This window comes from Strigops habroptila, chromosome 3 (genome assembly GCF_004027225.2).
Source record: "Strigops habroptila isolate Jane chromosome 3, bStrHab1.2.pri, whole genome shotgun sequence".
Lineage (NCBI taxonomy): Eukaryota > Metazoa > Chordata > Aves > Psittaciformes > Psittacidae > Strigops > Strigops habroptila.
In genome coordinates, this window is record NC_044279.2 from 57,782,967 (window position 1) to 57,810,437 (window position 27,471).

The 27,471-nt window shown below is 41.3% G+C and overlaps 1 protein-coding gene across 2 annotated transcripts; it reads left to right on the plus strand.

Annotated features, from left to right (window-relative positions):
- Positions 1–27,453, plus strand: TTLL12 (tubulin tyrosine ligase like 12). 2 transcript variants are annotated; one of them, XM_030480119.1, is made up of 14 exons: positions 1–208; positions 6,525–6,700; positions 8,772–8,970; positions 10,731–10,890; positions 11,519–11,652; positions 14,761–14,837; positions 19,146–19,262; positions 19,360–19,554; positions 21,140–21,251; positions 22,075–22,226; positions 22,311–22,392; positions 22,844–22,912; positions 24,863–25,001; positions 26,933–27,453. In XM_030480119.1, exons 1-14 carry the CDS (start codon positions 89–91, stop codon positions 27,082–27,084), a joined length of 1,884 nt encoding a protein of 627 aa, XP_030335979.1. In that variant the 5' UTR covers positions 1–88; the 3' UTR covers positions 27,085–27,453. The 2 variants fall into 2 exon arrangements, with proteins under 2 accessions (XP_030335979.1, XP_030335981.1); XM_030480121.1 differs by lacking the exons at positions 1–208; positions 6,525–6,700 and adding an exon at positions 8,416–8,584.
- The last annotated feature ends 18 nt before the right edge of the window (positions 27,454–27,471 follow it).

Genomic DNA, 27,471 nt, shown 5'->3' on the forward strand with positions numbered 1-27,471 from the left:
CCCCTCCCTCTGAGGGGCGGCTCTTGCTCGGCATGTTCCGGTCTGCGCCGGGGCGGGCAGCGGGAGTAGGTAGTGGCGGTGTTTGGCCATGTCGGGAGATGGTGAGGGGAATCTGTCGGCCTTCGTGGCCCTGCATGGGGCCGCGCTTCGCGCCTCGGGGGTCCCGGCGCTCTACTGGGAGAGCCTGTGTCGCAAGCTGCGGGGCGAGGTGGGTGACCGTGGGTCCTTGTGGTGGGAATGGCGCTGAGGGAAGCCCCTTCGGCGGGAAAGACCGCGCGGGGCCGGGGGTCTTCCCTGCCGAAGGGGCTTCCTCAGTGAGGAGGTGATGGCGGAGCCCTCAGCTGGGTCCTCCTCTCTCGGCTGGGTGAGGAAGAGAGTTAAAAGGTTGTTGCTCAGCAGGGGAGTGTGGGAAAAGCTTCGTGAGGGCTATGTTACCGTAGGTGCAGCTTGGGAGTGTAAAAGAGATGGGGTGTATTGTGAGTATTTGGTTTCGTCTTATTGTTGTCAGCGTAAAGCTTGAAAGCGTTTGGGGATGCAGGGAACTGGAGATCTGATATTGGAGAGAGGTGATGCCTGTGTCCTACAGTCTTCAGCCCTTTTTGCCAAAAAGGAGTTTGGAAAAGCAACAGTAGTAGTATTAAAGTCAGGACATTGTCATGTGTTAATGCACTGTGGTTTGGGTTGGCTTTTACCTGATCTTTGTTTTTTACTTTTTCTCAGTTCATTTTTACACTGGTCTACCCTGTTCTCGGTCATTTATAACTGTGCAGAGCCAGCTGAGTCAGCTCGTGTTGCGTATGCACGAGTTACCTGTCTCAGGCTTGTTTTCTGGGAGCATTTTCAGCCAGTTCGTTCATTTATTCCTGAGCCAAGTAAAAGCTGTTCAGCTCTATCAGAGAATGGGAGTGGTGGTAGAAGATTGTTCTGGTAATGGTTAAAACAACAACAACTTGAGGACTGCTTTGGAGAGCATCTCAGAGCAGTGGTATTTTTACTTATTTTGACTTTTTATTTTATTTTTATTTTATTTTGACTTTTTATTAGGCCAGATTTTGGTCAATTTCTAAGTAGTTGTAAAATCTCCACTCACAGATGGAGTGACATAATTTGGGGACATTGCCCTTTGTGAGCCTTCTTGAGTTCCCGTGTTGTAGCTCTGCCCAGGCAGCACACAGACCAGCCCTTTGCAGGGGCTGGGCACGTTTCAGCTGAAGCTTGCACCAAGAGTCTCCGGATCTGGCCCTGAACTGGAGAGGTGGGGTGGGCACAGGCCCAGGAGGGAGAATCCCTTTTTGCCCATGTTCTTATCAACCATCCACTTGCTCCCTGGGGCTTTGTGATGGGAAAGGGAAGAGAAAAATAAGTTGAGGAAAAAGAGTAATTTTGGCCAAAGAGCTTGAAAAGACGGAAGTTGAATTTAGAAGTTTTTTCCATTTTGCACAATGACAGCTGGCTTTAGTGGTGAGGAGAGCTCTTCTTGGAGTAAAGGAACAAGGAACCGAGGCAGGAAAGAGACAGAACCTGAAACTAGTTGTCTGGAGACTTGAGAGTGCTCCAGGGAGTCTGGAAGAGTCAACCTGGAGAAGGAAAAAGAATGAGGTGAACTTTCAGCCCTGGTGAGAGAAAGATCTGATGGAACCTCAAGGTGCGGGGAGAGAAAGGAGCTAGCGGTGGGGTGCCAGAGGGCATGATGAGCAGTGGAGAAACAAGAGAGATGGGATGAGAAGTTTGAACAGGAAGTACAGGACGGTGGGGAAGGAGAGGGGACTATAATTTAACACCCATGTACAAGTAAACTAATTTGTAATTACTTGAGCGCTTCTTTTACCCATCTCAACTTTAAAGTTGGGACAGGCGGGAAGCATAGCAAATCATAAGATAACCTGAGTGTTTATAGTCAGGAAGGGTCTGAATACGTTCCTGCTGCTTTCTAACTGTTATGTGTCTGGTGCTGTTGTCTGGTACTGCTAATAACAGGAATGTGTATTACAGAGAAAATACATCTACATTAACTCAAACATATGCCCAGTCATAAACTTCCTGTTGCATTATGCCTCCCAACAAGCATACATGCAAGTGACTTGGAGCAGGGAGTATCTTATGGTCTGCTTAAGCAGCAAGGGATGTACTGGAACAGGATGAAGTGGAAGGCATATAAAGCTTGCAAGGAAACACAAAGTTGCAAGCTGTTGCATTGCTATATGCCAGTAATATGAAGTTGGAGGTAGCTGGCAACTTCAGGGGTGTATGAAATTTAGAAGGTAAGACAATAGAGTGAGAGGAGATCCATGGTCCCAGTCTCTCTAGAGAGGCTAGGATGGCAGAAGGCTGGATCCAGAAAGCATATGCCCTAAGGTGGCAGGCTGCTCCTTCTGTTTCATTTTGCTAGCAGTAGTGGCTTCTTCTGTGCTAAGTGTTCCAGTGTGTGTGGACAGAAAGATTTAACGACTTCAGTGTGCTTAGGAAGATAAATTAGACTGCTGATGGTGCTTGTCTCTACTTTTGCACCTTCTGGGGGTTTATCCAGAAGAAGGGTAAAATGATATGGAGAAGACTGGGATGTCCAGGGAAAATTACCATGAGGAATGCTGTGGGCTGAGATGAGCTCTTGGGGAGGTAGAGACTGAACCGCAGTACCTTAAAACTGGGCCATGTGGAGTGGCTGGAGGAGCAGCAGTAAAGAAAGCAAAGGAGTGAGGAGAAAGGATGAAAATGTTTTGGGAGTCTAGGTAACAAAAATAACTGGGGGGGGTTGGAACTCAGTGCAACATGGAGCATTGGACAAGTTTCCTTGTTTCATGTGTGAAGGTGGGAGGAATTTTTCATTTGTCCTAACCTGCCGCAAAGATTAAAACTTTCTAGCGTAGAACTTGGAAAATTTGTGTCAGATAAAAATCACTCTTACATCAGTGCGTCTAGAACCCAACCCAGGCCACTGTTTTCCAACATACACACGTGCTTCAGCATACAGAGTGAGTGCATTATGTAACCATGAGTTAAATTGGATTGCTCGTTCAAAACACAGTGTATCTGCTAGATCAATAAACCTGCTTTTATTTACTGATCTTGTGTTTAGCATTGGGTGTTTGTTGGGAGGCAAACTTTCCTGTGTTCCTGGCAGAAACTTGAAAAACAAAACATATGCATGTGTAATATTTACTATAAACCCTAGAATTCTATTTCCAATGTAGAGGTTGTTTTTTTATGTTACTGGAGAAACCATGTGTAATTTGGGTATAAGCCTAGGAAATACAGTGCCTGCATCTAATTTCATTCATAATCTTTTTTTTACTGTTCAGCCATATGCTGAGTTACGTGGCAGACTTTTCTGTATTGCAGCAAGAATTTTGTGGCCCTGGGATGTTGCTGGCAAAGGACTGCTTAGAGTTTCATCCAGTTAGAAATGGAGGCTTTTAATTAATTATTAGAAGGAATGCAGCGTGATTAATACTACTCGACTTTATTGTCCTGAGCAAGGGAGGGCAGCCTATTGCTGCCCTGTGGCCTTCAAAGCAGCTTGCAATGTGTCTAAAAGGAATTTGCTGAAGGTGCCTGTGCATGGTAATTGTCATGACATGTGCCTTCTTTGTTATCCCAATCTCTGGTTTGTTAGGTTTGTTAAGTTGGAATAGCACCTGAATATGAAGAGAGAGTAATTTTGCCCAACCATGTTTTGCTTGCCAACTGTTGTGCCACTGAAATGTGTTGCTACCCCTTTGCTGTCTTCTACCAATTATTACTTACTCTCTTGGAGTACTTCATGTCAGTTCTGCCTATTCTGCTTCAAGCAAAAGGTTATACTTTTCAAATTGGTAGCATGATCCTATCCGGTGTTCTTTTGCTTAAGTAGCTTAAGATTCCTTTAATGGAGCTGCTGCGTCAGTGGGTTCACAGTGTGACAGACTCTCAAAGGGAGGGAGGAAGAGAGGAGGACAGCAGTGTCACCCGCACCCCGCTCAGCAGGCTGTGTCCACACTGCCCGGGAGGTGCTTCTGCCAAACCCATCAGTTCACTGCTTCACTGTTTGTGTTATCAATGGTGAATTTAAAAACCAACAAAAACCTCACCAAAAGCCTCTTTCTAAGGTGGTCTTGAGCTGCTGCTGCTGCTCCAAGAAGTGCAAATTGCTTCAGGTGAGGTATACACCTAATTCACTGTTTCAAGGCTATAAATTCTCTAGGAGGAAATTTTCATTAAGCGTAACTCTGTTGAAAAGGTATTAAAAGTGGGGATTTTTTGCTAGCTGCAGCTGCTACAATCCAATGCAGCTGATGCTCTGTTGAAGGGAGCATGGCTTAGGCGATTTGGAGTCCCTTCATTTTTAAGTCTTTAGGTGGTATTTAATAAAATGTAAAGCCAACAGCTTCTTTAGTTGTAGAACTCGATAATAACATCAATCATGGGTGTTTGGTAAACGGGTGGAGCCTGTGGCAAGTGAAGTCTGATCTCCAAGTCAGCAGCTGGCTCACCTCATGTCCCCGCTCTTACAAACTCCTCAAGACAAAACGTCAAGTGCAGAAAGCATGCACAGTGCCGTGCTGTAGCAGGTGTCAAGTGGACTCCAGTGAATCACACTTGCAGTTTTACTTTCTGATGCCTGCCAGACACTTAGCTGAGGTTTCTTCTGCTGGCTAATGAGCTTGATGGGGACAGCTCTTGATCCAGCCGCAGGAACAGCAAGTGTCACTTCAGGGAGGAGTGGAGCGTGTGTGCCCTGTTCTGTGGTTCTGTGCTGCCTGCTGTGGGCTGGGATTAACACTTGTACGGTGAGCCAGACCAGGGAGCTGATCCAGCTGGGAGCTAACCTGATGAAATAAATTGTGAGCACCACTGACTGCCACACAAGGAAGGACTCTCTCTTTTGCTGGACCTGCCTGCAGTTCCATGAGTGACTACGAATTTTACAGGCAGCCGAGCACAGACTTAAAGAAATGTTGATGACTGCTCTTATAACAGCAAGAGGTGGTGATCTTGCGTGCTACTGAGAGTATTGTTATCCTCTTCTGGCAAAGCTGGAAAACTAGGAATAAATTAGAAATGCTGTTTTGATGCCTGCTGAAGTGGAAGCTACTAAGTAATTCCTGATTATTTTTTTAAAATGGGTGTATTTTTAACCTCCAGGGAGGTTGTTTACCCTAAGAAGAATGTGTATGTGGAATTAGCCAACGTATTGTTGGCATCTTCTTTCCCTCTCCCCCCCCAGCCTAAAGGAAAATACCATCCCCTGCTCCTCAAGGGAATTTCCAGCACTTCTCCACTTGGATCTGACCTATGATACCATATTGTGGCTTAAGATCTGAACTAGGTGGTGTTTCCTTGCTGCCTTCCTCCCTTGACAGCTGTCTTGGGGCAGCTACCTGCTTTGTCTGGGCGGCGTTGCTTTGCAAAGGTGGGGTTGATTTCCTCACCCTTCTGTTGGGGCCTAACAGAAATAGTTATCCTGACAGAACACTCACATAAACAAATAAAAGCTTGTCACTGCTGCTGGGATTTTACAGCTAGTAAGTTGTCAATGTCTAAAAGTAATGACTTCTAATAATGTGGCGTCAGACCTGGGTGTACCTGGCCTTGGCATGTTAAACCAGTAATTCCAGGGTCACACTTCTAGGTCTTCCTCCGTCCCTGCTACTTTCTAGTGAGGTCAGATTGAGGCAAATGATTTACCTGCTCCTTCCTGGTTTGTTATGTAGTGTGTGAGTGACTTAGCAAAATAACTCTTCTTTGAAAGGATTTGAAAAGTCTTCTGAGGCTTTACACGTTGGTTTTTTTCTTCTGAAAAGTGTGTGTTCACTTTGAAATCACAAAAGTTGTCAGCAGAGTCTTAGTTCCGCAAAAGAGATTCAAGCCCACCATTTGGCGAGATTTTGGGCAGAAGGGAAACTTGAGTAGTGGCCTACAATTTATATAGGTTCTAGATGATGTTACATCCAGCATAGGCAAAAATGTAAACAACTTCCTTTCAGCACATTAGAAGAGGTAAGTGTATAGACCCTAATGCAGTATAAGGAATCTCCCAATTCATCCAGAGGTGAGTGAGCGCTGAGCATGGGCTCCCTTTTGTAGGGAAAGAAGAGAGGGGGAAAACATGCTGAGATTTCTTAACTGGTTCAGAACTCAATTGGTAATTGCTCTTTTTCTTCAGGGACCTTAATATACTTTATTATGGTCGTGGAGCCTGGGTAATACTGGGTTTTGCACGTCTGAAGTTGTTGATTTTAGCAAAGTTGAGCAAAGGTATTCTGCTTTATGAGGAGTTAAGCTAACAGACGATCATCAGTAGACCTCTTGGTACCAAAGAAACCAACAAAGCTTCCTGCCAATATTAAATAAACTTCCCGAACAAACAGCTCTGTTAAATGAACATCAGTATTTATTCTTTCACATTTTAGCTGTTAAGTTAAAAATGCAATTTTTTATAGGATTGCAATCCAAAATTGTCTGCAAGTGCCTTTCAGTGTTGCATTATGGATATCAAAGTATTGCCTCAACCAGCTGCTTAATATTTTGTGCACTTTCCATCTCAGGTCTTTGACGCTGGTGACTATTTTGGGATAATGCAAGTAGAAGAGGTGGATGAGGAGGAGGAAGGTGACGAAGAAATGGAAGAAGAATTGAAAAAAAAAACAAATCCTGGAAATGAACCTTGTTTCAAAGTTATCGTAACAAATGAGAATGGGCTTCAAGCCTCCAATCCCAATAGGTGAGTAGTGATTTCAGAACTAGTGTTCAGTCTTTGAATAGTTTTAAACCCTAAACTTATACAGATAGTTTGCTTTAAAACTTGTTTGATCCTAGTCAGAAATCCTGTTTTTTTTACCAAAAGACATACCTGCCTGATTGAGAAAAGGTGCATGCTTTGAGGCACGTCTTGCAAAGGGTACTAGGAGTGCAAGTATCTTAACGTTGTTTCTTCATTAGATCATGCAGGAAGATGCTTAGAAATTTATTTTAATAAACTGAGGGAGAAAATAGGGAAAAGGGAACCTTGAAATGAGTTCTGCAGAAATAAAACAAAACTTTGTATCTGCAAGACTATGTGCCCTTGGAATAAAAAAAATAATATAATTGGGATCTTTACAATGTAAATCTGAGATTTACAAATCTCAGGTTAAGGAGATACTAAGCAGCTTCAAAGTAGTGGTCCATTGACTATTAAATTTCCTCCAGCTGGCTAAAATATAATTCAGGAGTGTCATCATGTGATTGCATGCTATGATGCATACACAATTGCATATATCAAATTACTGTTGCCTTTCTTCAGAACCAGCTTATCTGTCATGGATATGAGACTAGTATGCAGCTAGGAAAAGAGTTGCATTAGAAACAACTTAATGTTACAACACAGCTTTTTGTGTTCTTATTGATTTCAAACATAGAACAGGCAATTTGTCATACATTAATAAATAGCAGTGAGGTGAAATCATCTCTGTTGGAGATCAAAACGCAATTCTGCTCACTTGTATAAAATTTCTTTTGCCAGAACTTTCGTACTTTTTTTAGACTTTGTACGTTTACCCAAGACTTAAAATCTGAATTTAGCCTTGATGACTAAAAACAACACCAAGCACAGGTATCTGCCTTTACATGCCTGCTTTAACCTAAGTCATTGCCTTTCTAAATCTGAAAACGTGCTGAAATTGTAAAGTTCAGAACAGCACCTACCTATGATAATCTTGGGTTTCTTTGCAGCATTCAGATGTGTGCGTGACTGCAGGAACAGGAGACCAACACACCTGTTAGCTCACATTTCCAAAGAGCTTGACCTTAGCATTCTCTGGAGTCTTTAATTTTAAAATTAAATGAGGTTCCTTCTGTCTGTGGAATCTGAGATACAATAATTGTTCAAGGAAACTCGCTGTACGTGACAGCCGACATGTGTTTAACTTCTTGAAATATGTGTGATGGGGTGGTTTTGTTTGGGGAGGGTTGTTGTGGGGTTTTCTGTTTGTTTGGTTTGGGGTTTTTTAGCAAGTAGAATTCAGATTTTTCTCTGTCTTGGTTCAGTAAGAGGGTATAACCAAAATGTGGAGAACCCTTCTGTTTGAGTAACACTCTAGTTTTCGTAAAAATCATGCGGGCTAAAGACAGGTTAAACTTGCCTAGAGAAGCTGTGCAACTTGTGTATGACTTTGGTTTGGGTTAGATTAGTAATTCTTTTAAAATAATGAATTTACAGTGCATTTTTTTCTACGAAGCTGGGGGGCAGAGGGGATGGGAACAGGATGACAGTCCCAAAAAAACCCAAAGAGAAACAATCAAAAGTACCTTAAAACTTAATCATTTTTTAACAGCACATACAGGCTTTTGATGACCGGAGCTCTCCACCTAGATGTACAGCTGTCACAGAGCTCTTGGCTAACAAGGTCCTTGAATACTTTTGCAAAATAATGTAGTATTTTCCTTTTTTAAGCAAGAATATCAGGTTGATGCAGTTGAGTTAATAATTATCAGAAGGGAAGAAACTTGTGTTCCTAACCTTTAAAAGAAACTAGGCTTAGAAGTAGAGTGCCCTGTTCTGTGTTTGCTCCTTGTTTTCATAAGAATACTAACTAATGCACAATAAGCTTTCTACAACAAAAACAGAGTGTAAGTTACTGCTGAGAAGTTCTTCCTAACCTGAATGTCACCGTGTGCTCTGGGAGTGACTTCAGGAGTAAGAAAAGACTTAGTCATCGAACCGTCTACAAAGAAATGTGGCTCTTACCCATGTAACATTTGTCTCTGTACCTTTAAAAATAAACCGTTGTAATGTTACCAAAATTCTCTTTCAGCGTTTTCCTTATAGACCATGCCTGGACATACCGTGTTGAACATGCCCGCCAGCAGCTGCTGCACGTACCTGGTTTACTGCACAGGATGACCAATCTCATGGGCATTGACTTCCATGGAGAGATCCCAGATGAGGGCAGTATCGAGCAAGTGTTGCAGGAGATGTGGAAATACAATCAGACCTACCAGCTTTCTCAAGGGGTAAGTCTTGAAAGCCCCATTAGGATGCTAAAAGGTTCTGAGCAATCCTGAGTGAATACATTCCAGTGTATGGCTATTAACAAAGAGAAATTTTCAATTAAAAAAAGAAGTCCTTTACAGGCATTTTTGAATAAACTCCTACTTGGAAGGAAAGCAAATGCCATAGAGAGCTAAAATGCACAGTGGCTTGCTACCGGCTTTCTGGTGAGGACTTTGAGGGGGGTTTATAAGAAAAGGAAGAATATGCTCCAAACGAAGGGGCGTAGAAAAGGCGAGATCTGCTGTATGTTATGTGGGTGTTTTCTACTCATACTTTCTCATTGTGAAGGAAAGAACCTCTCATTAATCAACTGTCTCACATCAAAGTGTGCATCTCAGCTATGCTTGCAGTTTTCCTCACCTGTATACAGTGCTTTACATACCAGGAATATATCTACACTGTCAAATAATTTCCTGGGTTTTATTTGGCAGCTGGTGTTAGCTCACCCTCAGGTGAGAACCAGGTAGCTTCAAGATGGAGCCCAAATGTTCCTAGGCATAGCTTACTCCAAGGGCTGCTACTTTTAGGTAGTGTGGATAAGATCACACTGCATTTGGTCCCTCTGCCCTACGTAGGCCTTCAGCACTGTACCAGCATGTCTTGAGCCTTCGAACACCTTCAAGTGCATACGTACTATTTCAGAGAAAATACAATCCTCGGGGTTCAGTTAAAAACCCTTTTTTAGGGTCTGCAAAGTAGCTCCTATGCAGTTGTAAGTCCATGAATTCTTTGGGCCAAGCCCTGATTCAGAATGGACAGGGCTGACCCTGAGCAGCGTGAGTGTGACCAGCCTGCACCTGTTAGCTCAGGGACTTGAGGTCAGTTTCTGGAGTGGACATCTGCACCAATTAAGGTATCAGCTTAGCTCACAGTAGTATTAGGCCTGAAAAATCCCTGAGAAAGGGATTTGATGTGACTGCTTTTTCTTTAAATACATGGAGATCTGAACAGTATCTCTCAATCTTTCTACCCTGTGTCTTTGTTTCCCATCTTGTCATGAATGGCTTGTGAAATTATCTGTGTTACCGCTTGAAACATGGTTTCCTGGAAGACAATTAATTCAACCCGTAGTTGAACTTGTCTTCTGTTCCTGTTTCTGGCACTGAGCTGCTCAAATATCTGAAGTCTAATCTCTGTGCTACATTTCTGCCTCTGTTAAAAGGCCGCACTAGTGCTACCAAAGAATTTAAAGTTTACTCATTCAGGATTTTATCATGTCAAGTGTGGAAGGAAGGGGTACTTTGATGATGCAGCCTCAGCACTCTCACAACCAGCTGTTGTAGCAGGAGACAGTTCTGCTCTCCTTAACTCTTATGCTATAAACTTCAAACTCCTTTTAGCACCCTTATTCTGATAGAAACTGAAGGAAAACTAATCCTACCAAACAGCCTTCTGCTGGTTTAGCTCCCTGAACTGGCTAGTTTGGTGCAGGGGAAGCAGGTCTGGTGGCAACAGCAGTAGGTGTTGCCATGAGAAAGAGGATGGGACTGTGCAGCTGAGATGGGAACGGGCTGTTCCCAGCAGCAGCTGGATGCTAGGCTGGCTTAGCCTCAGAATTGCAGGGATGGGAGTGTTACTCTGTACCTAAAACCTGCTCACGCTCCTGGTTAGAGCAGGAAGCAGAGAAATGTTGTAGGGGTTGCTGCCAGCACCTTCTGTCTTGCAGTGCTTTTCTAGCAATTGATATGGGCAGGATGTCTCACTCTCTTTAATCGTACAGACTGCAGAGGAGAAGGTTCCTGTCTGGTACATTATGGATGAATTTGGATCACGCATTCAGCACTCAGATCAGCCTAGTTTTGCAACAGCACCTCTGTTTTATATGCCTCAACAAATTGCTTACACTGTTCTCTGGCCTTTGAGAGACCTTGAAACTGGTGGTAAGTGTGTGTCTGTTGAGTTTGTTATTTGGGTATTTTTAACACTCACAATAGAAGACAGGCCATATTCTTACAAATTATTGAGCACTTCCCAGTAAAACAAGTATTTCAAGACCATAATGACTGCATATTTGTTACACTATCAAATTTTAAAGTTCCCTGCCTGATATTTCCATAATTTGTGTGAGATAGAGACCTTTGAGTTGAAAAATTTTGCTGATTTTTTTTGACGGAGAGCTTAAATCCTGCATCACTGTCTCAGTGAAACTATTGATTCAGTCATCCAAGAGTTCAAAAAAATTTCCTGAAGTCTGTGTTTGTAGCTTTGAGTCAGAAAGTCAAGTACTGCAAGTTAGGAAATGCCAGGCCAACAATTTACCCCTGTAATCTTTGAGGTAGGTGTTCAGCTGTCTGACTAAACTGGCATAAGTCAGATGGTTTTAGGCTAATTTTGCATCCCAAATAATATCCTTACTAATGCCATTATTTAACTCTAATTTTACATTTAACTGACAAAAAGTTGTGGTATTATTAACTGTTCAGCTGTTATTTATGTGATAGGCTATGAGGAAGATTTTCAGTGGAGAATGGAAGGCAGTTTCTAAAGGTTCTCCTTGTTTTGCTGCAGACGAAGTGACTCGTGATTATGCTTATGGGGAAACGGATCGCTTGATCAGGAGGTGTGTTTTGTTACCATGGGTGCCTACTGAAGTGTTGGATGTCAACTGTTTTACACCAGAGCCATCAGATGAGTATTACCAGGTATAATTTTAAGAAGTAAATCTCATATTTCATCTTCTTAAGAAGAGGCAGTGTCTAAAAGGCGTTGCAAGAGTTCTGATTTTTGCCTCTTTTTAGCCTTAAGTATTGATTCAGAATATAGCTATTAAATAAAAAGTGTGGTGACACAAGAAGTGTCTTAGATATAATATTTAAATGTTTAAAAACTGAAGCAACACAAATGAGTTCAAATATGCTACTGCAGTATTGCATAACATTTTTATAAGCATGCTATGAGGTACCTCATATGAGGTACTCATCTTCCAGTTAGATATTTGGTATGTTTTCTAATAGGCTTACCAATTGGATTTATTATTGTAGCACGTCTGGTCAGTCTTGAGTTACAGAAAGACTTGTTCTACTATTTTAGGAATGGTTTCTATTTTTCAGCCTGGCTATTCATTTAATGTTGTGGTTTAGAACCATTAAATATTGGAGCAGAGACATCTTTAATTTGATGGCACTATTATAAAGTTCTCATCTATTGTGTTTTGAGCTCTCCTTTCTGCTAAGGGTTTGTGATATTTTAAGGGTGTGAAATTAATGTTGCTTGGAATCTCCTTTTCATGAACCAAGCCTGCATGAGATTCTTCTTTAAGAAAAATGAAGAAATGTGAAGCCTGTGAGGATGCTGTGCTGGCATTCACAGTGCAGCATCTAAAGATTAATCTGTAACCCAACTGTTTCTTACAATAGAGGATATGCAGAAAATGCTGGATCCAGCTTGTTACTAACAACATCTAGTCAGAAGTGAGGTTAACTTGCCTCTGCCAAATAAAGGTATACATTCAAAATAGGCTGTCTGTAACCTAAGTCAGATTGGTTGATTGGGGTTTTGCATTTTTGGAAGAGAAATAGATGTACTTTGTGTTTACAGATGAGAAACAACAAAGTACCCAATAGTTGATGTCTTACAGGTGTTATCTTGGCAAAAGTGCCTGGATCTCAGATAAGGCAATTCTTTGCATGTGTGTTAATGCTGTTCTGAGATGATCAGATCAAGTTAAAGAACCGTGTGTGCAAACAGGCAGACAGGATCCTCTTTTATCCCCCTACCTTAAAAACATCTTCTCAAAGAAATGTCTTACTGTGTCTCTGCTACTCAGCTATTCAGAAGAGATGACAGCAAAATATTGATACTGGAACCAACCAACAGAGCTTTCTTTTACTCTAGCACGTTTAGCTGTAGATTAAAGTCTTAACTGGTGACAGACCAATGAAGAATAGCTTAGGGCATAGCACATCCTTAAACGCCAAAATTGAGATGCCATAGAAGAGATACCATGTTGCTGACATTTCTAATTCCCCTATTTTCACATAAGCAGAGCTGTGTGTGCAAAAACATACAGACAACTTCAGAGATCTGTTTACAGCATTAATACATGAGCCAGCAGTTCTGCAGGGAAATAAAATTAAGTGAAAATGTTTCTAAATGTTTATGCAAGTCATACAGTTTCAAAACGGTTTGCTGCTATTGCTGTGCAATTTCTGCAACTGCTTTACCACTGTGGGTAAATAATCATTTGTTGTTAAATGGGCTGTTGATTTTTACTATAGCTAAGGATGTTATATTTCTTATTCTCATTTTAGTCTGAATAATCCTGAAGGCTTCACTATTCTATTTAAAAGAATCTCAGAGTTGTTACAGCAACATTGTCTTAACTTTTACCTGGTTTTGTTACCTAATTCTGGTCTCCAGCACAGACCACAAAGCTTGTAATTTAAATGGTACTATGGGTAAGGATTGGACAATGATTGCAGAAACCAGTGTCAGGGAAGGCAGCTTTTAATGAAGTGTCTGGGATGGAAGAAGTATTTTTTGGGGGACTAGAGTAGTTGCTGTTCTGCAACAGCTCCCTGTGTTCAAGCTGTGGAAAAGATAGCAGTGAATCCCCTGCTACTGTTCTGATAATTGTAGTCATCTTTTAAATGTAGGGCTCCCTTCCTGGTCTTAGGTGACTGCAGGCATTATTTTGTATTTGTACTGTCTAATCTATTTTACAAGGTGATGCCTCAGACATTTGATTATGACAGTGGTTTTGTTTATGCTTCCCAGTTCTGTATGATTGTATTCCCTACAACAGCCTTAAAGGTAAAGAGGTATGTCTGTGGCTGGACAGACATTTCACTACCACAACTTACAAGGGCTCAGGGAGCTGTTGCAGAAGAGCAGCTACTTTGGTTTCTCAAGATGCACTTTTCCCATCCCGGAGTTTCTGTGAGCTGCTTTCTTTGGCAGGGTATTAACAATGATCCAAATGTGCATTTCCTTTCAACAGTCAGAGGTGGTGTAAAGGTGGAGTGAGATTTTTTTTCCCAAGCATGTTTACTGCTGAAGACTTCGAAAAGCCTTTTGCTCATTTTTACAGGAGCAGAATTAGGTTCCAGCCTCCTATAATCTTTTTGGTTATCTGTAATAAAAAATCATGGCTAAATGGCCAATTTTCCATTTTGTTGGAAATACACCAACTTTGTCTTTTACTGCATATGATCATCTGTGATTTGATATTTTGTTAATATTTAGGAGAATAGGAATTTCTCAGCATGCTTTTGACAGTGTTGATAAGCACTGGTCTTGAAGCCATATTTCTTCTTCCTTTTTTGCTAATAACCTCTTACCTCTGATTCCCTTCTGCCTCTGCCTTTGGATCGATTATTTTTCCAGAGCAGCATATTACACAACATATCTCTCAAAATGCAGCTTTGGTGGGATTCACTTGCACTGAAGACAACGGACCAATGGTACATGCAGGTGGACCTTCATTGCTACTATGACTACAAATGCACCTGTATACATGTAGTAAATATTTACATGGAGATAAGGAACTGCAGCAAATGACCTGTAAAGGTTTGCAATTTGAGAAAATTTCAACAGGCTCTTGCTAATAAAGCACTTGGAAAAACATTGAGTCATACAGAACATTTTACCTGTAGCTTCTCCTTAAAGATTATGTTTTTTCAATCGCTTCTTTTATAAACCTGATTATGCACATTTTAAAATTCAGTTTGGTGGAAGCAGTTCATATGCGCTGAATATTGCAAAGTTTGACCTGAGGCTGCTCATTGTGTTTCTTTTGTTTGGTTTTTTAGGCTATTTTAGCAGAAAACAAGGAAAAACTGCCCATAGCGATAAACCCACCAGTTTATGACAAAGACAAAGTTTTCAAGTACGTATCTGCAAACAAAATGCTTTTTTACCAAGGTTAAGTATGATGATTGCCGTGTGCTGAGGCTGAACAGCCTTTTCCAGCGTTGAACAGCAGAAGCAACGTGAAGGTGTGTTTGTATGTCGCCACTTGCTTCAGATTCTGACTTACTAGTTCTTGTTGGATTCATCAGAGTAAGTGGATTGTCACTTACAGACTTGGTAAAAATGAATTTTAATTTTTAAATAAGTGCCACCTTGTGGGTGAAAGAGAAGTTGCATAATGTTGTAACACTTCACTAAGGAGTGTAACTGAAGTGTACAAGAGAGGCTAAAAACCTCTCTTGTGCATTACAGCATGTGTATCCAGCGGGGTACATGTGCTTCTCTGTGCTGTGTGAATATGATGGACTATTCACTTTCTTCAGATGAGATTGCCAAACGGGAATCTTGTCAAAACCTGAGATGTTTTAAGTTGGATATGTGCCTAACTGCAAAAATGGAGTATATGCTGTGAAACTATTTCACAAGAAATCTAGAACGTTGCAAAGATAAGAGATTTTAGTGAGCAGAAGCAGTGGCACTGCATGGCTAGACTGCCTTATTACTGGTTTCCACAGAAAAACATACCGTGGCATAGAATGTGCTGTGAGTTGCATTCCAGGGTGTTTGTAGTCTGACACTGGGATCCAAATTCTTGCTTGCAATGATTTACTTAGGGATGGCATTAGGCTAAAATGTATTTGGTAGGTAATCTCACACCCTAGCCTCTTTTGTTGAAGGAACTTGTTACTCACTACATTGAATTTACTTGAGAAGAACTGCTGAAAATCAAAGTCACTGAGTTGGGAGCAATTTGTTGGCTTGCTCAGCGATAGTCTAGTTTCATTATGTAGTTGAAATCTCTGTTTACAGACTGAGGATAAGCAAAAGCTATTTTTTCATCCAGTGTACTTGCCTCTATTTCAGATAAGGGAGTCAAAGGTAGATGCATTCCAACAGAGATGGAAAGAAACAGTGAGGATGTTGGGAAATGTAGACTTATTTTTCACTGCTACCTTATTATTTTGCATCTCATGTTTCAGATGGATGGCATTCACTTCAGGGAGGGAAGGAGGGGACGAAACGCATACCAAATCTTTGCTGCTCTGAATGTTATCAACACCCCTGTCCATGTACTCCTGGGGGTTTTCCTCTCTTCTTTATTCAGTTCCTGTCTGGAGAGGAGAAAAGGAGAGCAGCTTGACCTCCACAGAAGGCCAGAAGGTCCTTCTTGTTGTGTTCTGAATTTCGTCTGCTGAAGTTCCTCCAGGAGCAGGGTAGCATCTCAGAGTCCAGATGACCTAGTGGAAGCTACAGTCTTCCAGAGGCAGAGAGGCCTCTTCCAAAGCTTTAAAGGTTTTAAGGCTGCCACCATGGACAGGCAGATGGGAATGTGTGAAGCTGGGTAGGTGTGGGTAGCCTGTTAATGTGCATGCTCTGCCTTGTGTATTACCACTGTTTTAGGGGATTTCTAGGAAACTAAATGCATGAGGTTGCAAAGTTCAGAACCTGGGACAAATTCTTAGTCATCTTGTTTCAAAGTAGAGCTAAGACAGAGAATGGGAAGATTAAATAAATATTTCACTTGAATCCTGAAAAGCAGGGGAGCAAGTACGTGTAGTTTGATATAGCAAAATTACAGGTTCAAGTAGGTCTTGTAGCATTAATAGTAACTCCTGCCTTAGGGAGATTGTTCTTTCCAGCTGTGCTGATTGCTGGCTTGAGAAGAAGATGGATAAAAGAACTAAACATTTCAAAGACAAAATTCATATGGAAAGTCCTTTCAGTTTCTGCAGGGCTTGATCATCTCTTTTGATCTTCTCTTTCGTGTTTCTCTTTGGCTACATCACTCTTCTTTTTTTCTTTTTTTTTTTTTTTTTTAAAGATGCCCGAAATTGCTGTTTTGAGATGACAACTCTGTTTTGATTGGTCTTGTCAGCTCTGTGCTTTGGGAGTTGATTCTCATAACTGCTTCTTAGCTTTAAATGCTTTGAGTAAATGAAGTTAAATCTAGAATGTTTTATCTTACTTGCACGATTCCACTGAATAATACCTTCTTTAATCCCAGACTTCATAGCATTCCTACCCAAGATTTCAGTATGACAGGATGAGGGGGTAATAATTCAGGAAGTAAAGTTAGCTGGCTTAATTCGTGCAAGTGTGTCATTGGTACAAGAATTAAAGGTCCAAAATAGGTTGGCTAATACCACGGTATTGCAGTGTAGAGGTTCTGACGTATCAAACTCTGAGTGGGACTTGGTGCATTTCATACCTGCCTGTATTTTTGTGTACAGATGTGTAGACATTGGAATGTGTACCAATTTAAGTAAAACCAAGAGAAATGCCACAGAAGATCCTGCATGCTCCTTAGATAACAAAGGAATTGCCCAGTAGCTGTCAGATCCTGCCATTGTAGTCTGTGTTCTTCAGTGCAGAGGTCTTGGTTTTTTCAAATATATGTGTTAATACTGGATACTCTGAAGTACCTAAGGGAATCTGATCACCAAAATCAGTGATTAGGTAGTGTTTCTATGAAATCTTCATTCTCAAAACTAAATCATCTGCCTTCAAGAGCCTTTGCTATCCCAAGACTTTTATGCTAAGAGAATTGGTAATAGAACAGATGAAGTAACTGAAAAACTTAGAATGAGTGGTATGGCCTTATTTTCCCTCTAATCTTGACCCCCATCAGTTTATTTCAGTGGTCTTCCTGCACTTAGCAAAGATAGATTGAGCTCCTCTTTCTTTTGTGCTGCACTTTTGTGTTCTGTAAGCAAGTTTTAAGATACATAATTCAGGGTGCTCTGGCACATGAGGTCACTTAATTTGGGAGCAGGACTTCAAGATTAAGAAAGCAGGTGCTTTATTGTTAATGAATGGCACCTCTGAAATCTCATGTATAGCTCTAAGCTACTGCGAGGGGAGGGAAGTCTTTCTAATAGTCATTGATAAGTATATTTTATAGAAAATACCAGTATCTTCTGTGTATCTATAAAGGCAGCTCGGTGTTTAGTGGGAATGTTTTTTAAAGATAAGTGTTAGTTTTAATACGTAACTGGGAGAAAAAGAGTACCAGAATCTTTCTTTAAGCCTGCTGTCTGAAGTGTCTGAATGCAGGTCGCTACTTGTGTGGCGTAGGGCTTATATAGGGCATTTAAGTGAATTAGCACTGGGGAGACATGGATTTTTGGATGTGCAAGAGGAGGTGACCCACCTCTCACTGAGTGCCTGATTTGTGTAAAGAGTGCTCAATGCTCAGCTCTCCAGCTGAGAAAGCAGAGTCATAGAATCGTCAAGTGATGTCTAGGGAATGATGTGGAATAAGATTTATTGGAGTTACCAGATGCTGTCAGGCTCTGCAGGTGTCCTTCTGTGCTGTGTAAGGCCAAATGCCTTGGCCTCAGGCCCTTGTTAGAGAAGTATTTTTCATACCATTGCCTCTTTTTGACTGGAGTAAGGGAGTTTGCCACAGGGGTTATGTTTTCATCTGGCCTTAAGCATGGATTAAATACTTTTTAACACCCTAGGTTATAGTTCAGCCTCATCGTTAACCTAGTTCAAAGAATTGTGAGAACCATCAGTTGATGAACCAAAGGTTTCAAAGGTATTTGCTGTAGCTGCAACTGGAGGGGAAGAAAGCTGTACTGTTTTGACTCTCAAAGATTCCCTACTGAGTTACATCCCCTGATTTCAGTAAAAACCTGTTTTTGAACTTTAAGCGTGTTCAAGGTCTCTGGTAGTTCATATGCAGATGTGGTGTGGGTTTTTTAATGGGGCTGGGAGGGAATCTCTATTAAACCTCAAAGTTCTGTGTACTTCCTGCACATATGTAATGTACATACTTACATATGTTTTGATTGTTTAGAAATGTCTCCCTGTGTGTGAAGTTCTGAACGAATGAAAATAGTCTTTTGAAGCTACTGAGTTAAACTGACAAGATTTCTATTAACTTCTTTCTTCTGAATAACAGCAAGTTGATTTTTAGAGCTCTTCCAGCAACAAAGGCCTTTACAAGGCATTCTCTCTCACTTGGGGACTTTTCGTATAGAATTCATGTTAGTGCTTCTCTGTCAGGGAATCATTGTCTTCTGAATTGCTGGTTTTGTGAAGTCTTAGGAGCTAAACTATCTTTGAGATTTCTGTCCGACTTCAATTTAAAGTCTTGTATTGGTGGAGCGTAATTCTTATAGAAAGCCAAGCTTAAAACTTTTCTTCTGTTCAAGCACAAGTTGATCAGTTTCAGAAACCAAACTGATGTTTTTCTTCATATGCCTTTTTCTTCTTCTAGGGTTTTCACAGACATTCAGCAAGTCCTCCACAACCTGACACATCCCCGGTTTGTATTCACAGACAACGAGGGAGAAGCAGACATCCTCTACAACTTCTCACACTTCAAAGATTATAGGTTGCAATTGTTCCCCTGAAAATACAAATTCTTTTTTTGCTGTAAAAACTGTGTTCCCAACCTTCCTCCTTCACCCAACGACTTCTCTGTTTTGTAGGAAGCTAAGTGAGGAAAGACCAGAGGTAATGTTGAATCAGTTCCCGTGTGAGAACCTCCTGACTGTCAAAGACTGCCTGGCATCCATTTCTAGACGAGCTGGAGGACCAGATGGGCCAAGATGGTTGCCTCGTACTTTTAACCTCCAAACAGAATTGCCTCAGTTCATCAGCTACTTCCAGCAACGTGACAGAAGGTGGCTCCGCTTCCTTGTTTTGTGGTTTCTTGATCCCACTTTTCTCAAAACACTGGTAGCCTGCATTTGGTGCTTGGCAGCTGTTACACCACCATGAGTTTGCTCTGGCTGCATTTATGTTCAGGTGAATTTTATCTGGAATATGTGAGCTTTGTAGGTGTTTTCTTTAATGTAAAGTAGTTAAGCAATGCATTTTGAAACAGAGAAACTGCACCATGCATTGAATACAGATTTTGAAGGCTATTGCTTTTTGTCTGGTCAGGATCCTTACCTCTTGTATTTAACAGATAGACAAAGGATCAAAATGTGTTTGCAACATACGTTAGAAGGTTTGGGGTTTTTTCCCCAGGGAACTAGTAGCAGTTGTTCTTGGCAGAGTGAAAATATTTAAAGCACTTGAGTTCTGTAAGGTCGTGAAAGTAAAATTGAGTTTTAGTGTTAGCCGAAAGCAGTTGTGGAGCTTTAAGGTTTTAAATCCACGTTCTTTCTGCTGCTGCAACTGCCTTGGAGTAGATGGAAACTGAGATTTTTCTTGTGGTAAGAGAGAAAGAGAGCAATAGGTCCTGCTAGTGGAATAACTTTTTTTGCCTAGCATGGAGTATTCTAGTTGAAAGGTTGCTGCTTTGGTGATACTTTCTTATGGTGCCAGCTGCCAGGAGTGTCATTTGGCCATTCTTTGCTCTATGTATTCTGTTATTGACTGGCATGACCAGGAGAGAGCACTCTTTCCATGTATCCTTTGTGTGTGGTGGTCGAATTCCTTTTTAATATCAAGAATTGGCAGTGAATGCAGTGGTATGTAGAGAATGGGAAGAAGGGGATAGGAATTTTCAAATAAACAAACAAGACAGACCCTCTTAAATTAACATCACTAACTTCAGCTCCCTTCATGCAGTTTATCATGCAGCTCAGGAAGTTTCCCCGGATGCTTTAATAGATTGAGGAAAGGAAGGCATCAGGTGTCACCTTGCGCTTACTCAGAAAAACACATTGAAAGACCAGCATGTCGCCTGGTTTTTCCTCAAGGATATTTCAAAGAATTTTGCCTCTTGAGGTGACTAGGTACTAGGAAGTGAGAAGATGGTGGTGTGCTTCCGTTTGCTTGCAATATGAACTGTTGAGATATTGTGTGATTTCTTCCCAAAGAGATGAGTTACGGTGTTACTTAATGTGAACGATTTGAAGGCATTATTAGGGAATCAACTTGGAAAATTGGACAGTACTCTGCCAGAATGTTCTCAGACTCCTAGCAGAATGATTTCCACACCATGACCTGAGCATGTTCATGTTGATGCTGTCCTGTCGTTGGGTTGTATTCCCCTTTTGAAGGAGTCAAATGCAGAAGGAAACAAACAGTGAGAGCATGCTAGGCCCTAACCGAAAAGATCAGTGCAAGCTACCGCTGCCTTTTCTCCTCTTTATGCCTAAGGCCTAATGCTCCCAGCTGTCAGTCAAAAGTCCTTAGTTCTTGCACTGTAACCCACAGTACTTTTTCAGGAGAGTACATAGGTCAGTTCAAGTGGATGTTCAGACAGATGAATGAGGTTGATACTTACAGGTGCTGGCTTCTTTTTCTCTCTCTCAGAGGAGAAGACAATCACTGGATATGCAAACCATGGAACTTGGCCAGAAGTCTGGATACCCACATCACCAACAGCCTTAACAATATCATCAGGCATAGAGAGAGCAGCCCAAAGGTTAGAGTGTGGTTTTGAATGTGATTTAAATGGGAGAGCTGAAAAACTGCTTCATAAAAGAGGTCTAGAAAAGCAAAGAAGGAAATTTATTTTCTTCAAAATTCATATGCTGGCCATAAGCATGCAGTTTCAGTCAGAATTGATTCAGATTCAAATTGGTCAGCTCCATTGGTTGCAGTGATGAACTCAAGGAACCTGGTGTTTTCTTATTTAGAAAATAAAGCTTGCCCTGGCAGTAATGAATACTCCAGCGTGGTGCTGCTTTAACACTAATCCTCAGACTGGCAGGTGAACACACATCAGCTATAGTTAATGTTGGTCGTAAATTGTGGAACATTATTGCTTCTGTCCCCTGGTTGATTGTTACCGCTGATCCACGGCTCTGCTCAGTGGCACAAAGTACTGTCCTTGCCAGCAATAGATGAATCATGGAGGTTTTTACAAGGAGTCTGCAATATGTAGTCCTACCTCACAGTGTCACTTCAGCTTTATTTCTGTTGGTGTGTGGACTGCATGTATTTTCTGGAATGCAGAAATGCACAAAGAATTGTTTCACCTTTCTAGTTCAAAACAAGGTTACCAAAATTCTGAATAAAATTAACTTTGATTTTTAAAAGTGAGTACATGTGGTCTCTCCTTCCCCACCCCAGTGTCAACGAGTTTGATAAAAGGTACCTATTTGCATAATAACATTGTGTACTCATGCACATGCCTAAAGAGAAACTGACATGCATACGAGGATACCTTTAATCAAGATCCAGTGACACTTGGCTTTCATTTCAGTTGAATTATGTTTACTATGAGTGTTACTCCTTTGTTGTAGGTAGTGTGCAAATATATTGAGAACCCAGTCTTGTTTCACCGCGAAGAGGTGGGGATGGTTAAATTTGACATCCGTTACGTTGTGTTGCTGCGGTCCATCAAACCTCTCAAGCTGTACATCTATGATGTGTTCTGGCTGCGCTTTTCAAATCGGTAATTACCTTCCCCCCATTGGTGTGGAGGGGCTGAGAAGTAAATCCAATAGCTCAGAAACTAAGGAATTGTTTTATTCCCCAGGGCATTTTCACTTGATGACTTGGATGACTATGAGAAGCATTTCACAGTCATGAATTATGCTCCCGGTGTCACATTAAAACAGGTAAGCAAACAGTCCAAAACACTTCTTGCTTTTCTGTTAGAAAATATTCCAGTGCTTCCTTTGTGACTGTTGCCAAATAACCTATTTCACGTCCACTTAAGCAGTCAGGGTGGTGGAAGTACCCAAAGTCTTAAGCAAATCCTCCCCTAGACTCTTCCCTTCCTCCCCCCAATCCTCTGTGATTATGCGCAGTAATACAAACCAACATCCTGAATATAACCCACATTGGTAGAGACCAGTAAAAGAATCATTGAAATGGCAGCTAATCGTTGTCAAGTGATCTTTTATAACAAGAAATACTGTAACAAGGAAGGTATTTAGGAACTGTCTAATTCTATATTTCTGTACCTGGGTTTGCATGAATGGAAAAATCAATGTTCCAGTCTCTTGTCATCTGATTGCTCAGTCATTTCCAACCAAAGCAGTCTTTAATGTTGGTAAACTGTTTTAGGTACACTGTGAAGAATTTATTCCTCTGTTTGAAAAGCAATATCCTGAATATCCTTGGACAACAGTACAAGTAAGTCAGAAATTCATCTTTCTTGTGTAAATGTTCATGGATCCTTTTTTACTCATCAGACTAGCTTTTCCGAAAGTGTTGGGTTGTATGGTTGGTTGTTTTTTTCTCATAAAACACGCCTCATGTGTATCAGTTGCACAAAGGACATCAAATATTAACTTTTACTTCAGAAGTATTTCTTAACTTAGTGTAATTCCCCCTCAAAAATTCTGTTGTTAGCATTTTAAGATTTTATTTCATTGTTAACACTATAAGAATTCTTTATATTTGACTTGGTAATGAAGCCAGTCCTCACTACCCCCAGGAGCCTGGCACCAGAATCTTTCTTCTTGCAAGTTCCATCTCATTTTGCAGAAGGTTGCTCGTAATCTAAGCCCATGGTTGTGAAGGTTTAGTATTTCATGCAAAAAGGCAGGGAGGTCCAGAATATAAAGTGTGTTAATCACTACAGGTGTTGCTCACATGACTGTGGAAAAGTTGTTTTCAAAGCTTTCACTGCTATTCAGCAGAATATTAACTCTGATTCTGAAAGGTTGAGCCCCTGAGGTATTCAGCCCTTTGCTTCCTTTGTTCCAAATGGCTTCACAAGACAAGGAGGTGTCAGAACAAGTAGGAAACAGGAGTAAATAGGAAATTACAGTACATAGTAATCTCAGTGGAATGGCATCACATTCCACTTGGTTTCTCTATTTTAAGCAGAGCTGTTGGTCTAAAGATCTACCTGTACACTTCCAGGTTAGTTTGCTGTGCAGTGCAGTGGAGCTCGCTCACAACATAGTGTCTCTGAGCTAGTAAGTTGGAACCCCTGTTTGTTAAATTAAATCTTGCCTTTAAGACTGCAGTACAGAATTTCCAGCTGCTGCCCAGCTGCTCTGTTAGCGAGCAGGCCAGAGCCCTGTCCCTGGTCACTGCATTAAAAGACTCTTCACAAGAAAACAGCTGGTTCCCTAATACAAGGACATCTTTTATCTGTGAAGAAGCAGCTCCAAATACTATAGTTCCATAAAACATGCAAGAAGGTGGATGAGGACCTTCTCATTGAGTAGTTTTTTCCTGTAATTCAGGCTTGAAAGAAAAAGCTGAATATAAAGAAATGGTTCAGAAACATGCACAAAACTGAATTGTTGCATTCTTCCGTATTTATCGTGAGCTAGAAGATGCAGAACGAATGGTAGCTGAGCATTTATGTGCCTGTGCTTTCAAAAGTGAATAAATATGTGGATTGATTTCCATAAATCGACATCAGTTTTTACTAGAACCTCATATTCAATCAACGATACTCAGAGTATGACAGGCTTTGCAGAATTAGGCTTAAAGTAGTCTAGAAGAGAATACAAGCGGTGAGAACAGATGTCAGAATATGTAGTGTAGGTTCCCCAGGGTGGTACTGTGTACAGTATAGGAGATATTACACCATCTTTTTGTTTGCAGAAGGAATGGTTCACTGCAGTATAAACTCAGTGCTAAAATTCACACCTGTATGTTCTTCCTGGTTTATTTCACTTTCACATTGGATATCTGTCTGTTTTTCAAGATACCAATATAGTATGTTCTTAAAACTCCCTGGCCCCGCCGCCCTTTTGAGAGGGTGGAAGATTTTTCATTGCAGAACAAAACAGGGCTAGAATACAACTTAACATGTGGGGAGAAGGGGCACCTGACTTAATTCTAATATTAAATGCCCTATTTTCAGGATTTCCATAGTACTGATTACATAGTTTCTGATCCCCAGAAAAATCCCTGGATACTGCTGGTTGCTTGGCACTTCCACTGCATTGTCTTTAGGTCTAAATGCACATTTTTGATGCTAATACTGTGCAGATTGTCATCTGTTGACTGGTGTAATTTATACAAACTCTTTAAAAAGCTGTATGAATGAAGTGATTAAAAACATATTTCTTGCGTTTATGGAACCTCACTTCTCATTCACAAACCTTTTTCTGTTGTTAGGCAAATATTTGTAAGGCATTTGCTGAATTGTTCCAAGTCGCTTCAGCTAAACCTGCACCTCTTGGCATCTGTGATTATCCGTCATCAAGAGCAATATATGCTGTTGACTTGATGCTGAAATGGGACACCAGCAGAGATGGTGAGAAGCTCATCGCTTTGAATTCTTTATGTTTGTGGACTGTTTCAGAAATTTATTTCTTCTGTCTAAACCCTTACTGTTTCTCAAGCAGTGTGAGCTGTGTGCTCTGTGCCTCCTGCTGACATTAAAGCATAGCTGGAGTTGCAGATCTGTGGGGTTATTAGCATCTGCCTTGCTAGTGAACAGGAATGACGGGGGAGCTGTTTACTGTGCTTGGCTGAGTTTTTGCTTCCCCTCTGCCCCTGCTACTGCTGTTCCCTGTTTTTAAAAACAAAACAAACAAAGCCACAAACAAACCAACACACACACAAAAACCCCAACAACTGTACAACAATCTTGTCACTCTACCAGCAGCAAGTTTTCTTTCCCATTTATGGTAAGAGAATGTCTGAAATACCTATCCCTATGAAAACCTTAGAGACATCTTACTGAATGTGGCTTCCAGCTTGGACTAATGCCTTCAAAGCAGGGAAGGGACCACATTCACCATGTCAGTGCTGTTGATGTCCTCAGGACCGTCACTTAGTTCTTGCCAAGTCTCTGCAAGAACATGTGTGTGAAGCTCCTTCGTGTTAGTGCCACAGTGTAGCTGACTACTTGGACCCTTTCTTCCAGCTAGTTGTGGAGGACTGGTAACAAAATTTGCCAAATCAGGCAAATTCTTTGTTATTTCTCCAGGAGGTTCAAAAATGTTCTGTCAGTGTGCCCAACCCAGACTCGTGTCTCTTTTAGGTAGAAAAGCAGCAGAGGCACCAACACAAAAAGGACTGCCAGGGGAGTATTAAACAAAATTGAGGGTACTCTTGGCTTGTGAAACTCTGGGCACTGGGACACAAGAGAAAGTCATTACTTGTGCCCAGGTTTACGAGAGGAGTTACTAGATGATGCCTGTTGGGTGGGTGCCCCTAGCCTACTGCTGGAGTGGCTGAATCTGAATTATATGCTAGATATGATATATCTAACGATAGATAATGAATCGCTTTCATGGGGGGAAAGGATTGAGAAACAGGAGATGTAAAATGGAGCCTTTGGCATTCAGGTGGAGGAAGGTTTTGAACCTGGGTCTGCTCTATCCGCACTGAATGCCTTTTACCTGTCCCAGAGCTGTCTTGAATGGTAGATGCAAAGCAACTCACTAATATTACTAGCTCGAGGAAAACTATTGTAGTAAAAGGACCAAACTCACATTACATCTGTAGCTGAACGTGAGCTGCACGGGTCCCTGGCCTTCTGAAGATGGGGGTGTGGGTGCCAAAGTCATGGCTGTGATGCTGTAGGCAGCCTGTGGACAAATAGGTTGGTTGCTTCTGTGCAGAGCAGAGTATGGTTACCTGTGCATCAGAAACTTGTACCCTCGCTTACAGTCACAACACCAGACAGGAAATCAAATCCTTTGTTTCTCTTCACACAGAATGCAGTTGGTTCTGAACTGTACTGATGAAGTTTTAAGAGAAAACTTAACTTGATTTCCTTCAGGAGTGAGTTGAAGTGGCAGGTGGGAGTGGCTGGAGTGTAAAGGAGCAGGACTGCTAGAACTGGAAAGGTAGATATCTAAGAGCTTCAAGAAAGGAAGCTTTGTACTGAAACATGGAAGGAGAAGCAGTTTTCTGGAAGATGTTTTAGACTGTCAAGCAAGCAAGAGAGCTGCATCAGGGAGATCCTGTTAAATTGCTGCAAATGCTCATTCTAAGTGAGGCATTGGATTGGCACAGTGACTGCAGAATCTGTTGGAGTATTTTCCACTGGATAATGATGGTAGAGCAGACCTCCATCCCTCCAAAAAAAACCAAACCAAACCCACCCTTCCAGCTTGCCAGCTTGGGTCATAAAAGATAGCTTTTCCCAGTCATTTTGTGTAATCTCTGGCTTAAAGACTCTAGTAATTCTGTAGAGCTTGTATTAAGAGGCAATGTTTGTGTTCCCCTTCACAGGGAAAAGAATTATGCAGCCTCAGATCCTGGAGGTGAACTTTAACCCTGACTGTGATAGAGCCTGCAAATACCACCCTACCTTTTTTAATGATGTCTTCAGCACCCTGTTTCTGGATGAAACCGACAACTGCCATGTGACATGCATTGCCTAGCCACAGGAGGCTTCACTCTTATTTTCCTTTCCAGATAAGCTTAACAGCAAGATTTATATTTCAGTTCTGTGAGCTGCTGATGCAACTATTTTCCTATACTGGTAACCCAGGAAAAAAATTTGTATTAGAAGAATATGCATATACCATATTCTGTATTGATAATAATTTTGTCTGCATTTTCTTTGTCTTGCTTAGTTCTTTAAATCATCAGTTTGTTTTGACCAAATGTCTGGTTTGTTGAATATGGGAGACCTCAAAATAGGACAATAACTGGAGCAATAACCTTGGTTTTCAGTAGCCTGGTTGCTTGCTTGCTGGGAGACATTGCACAAGTTCCCTGTGTCGACATTAAAACTATAATTTACTGGATCATGTTGGAGTTTGTAT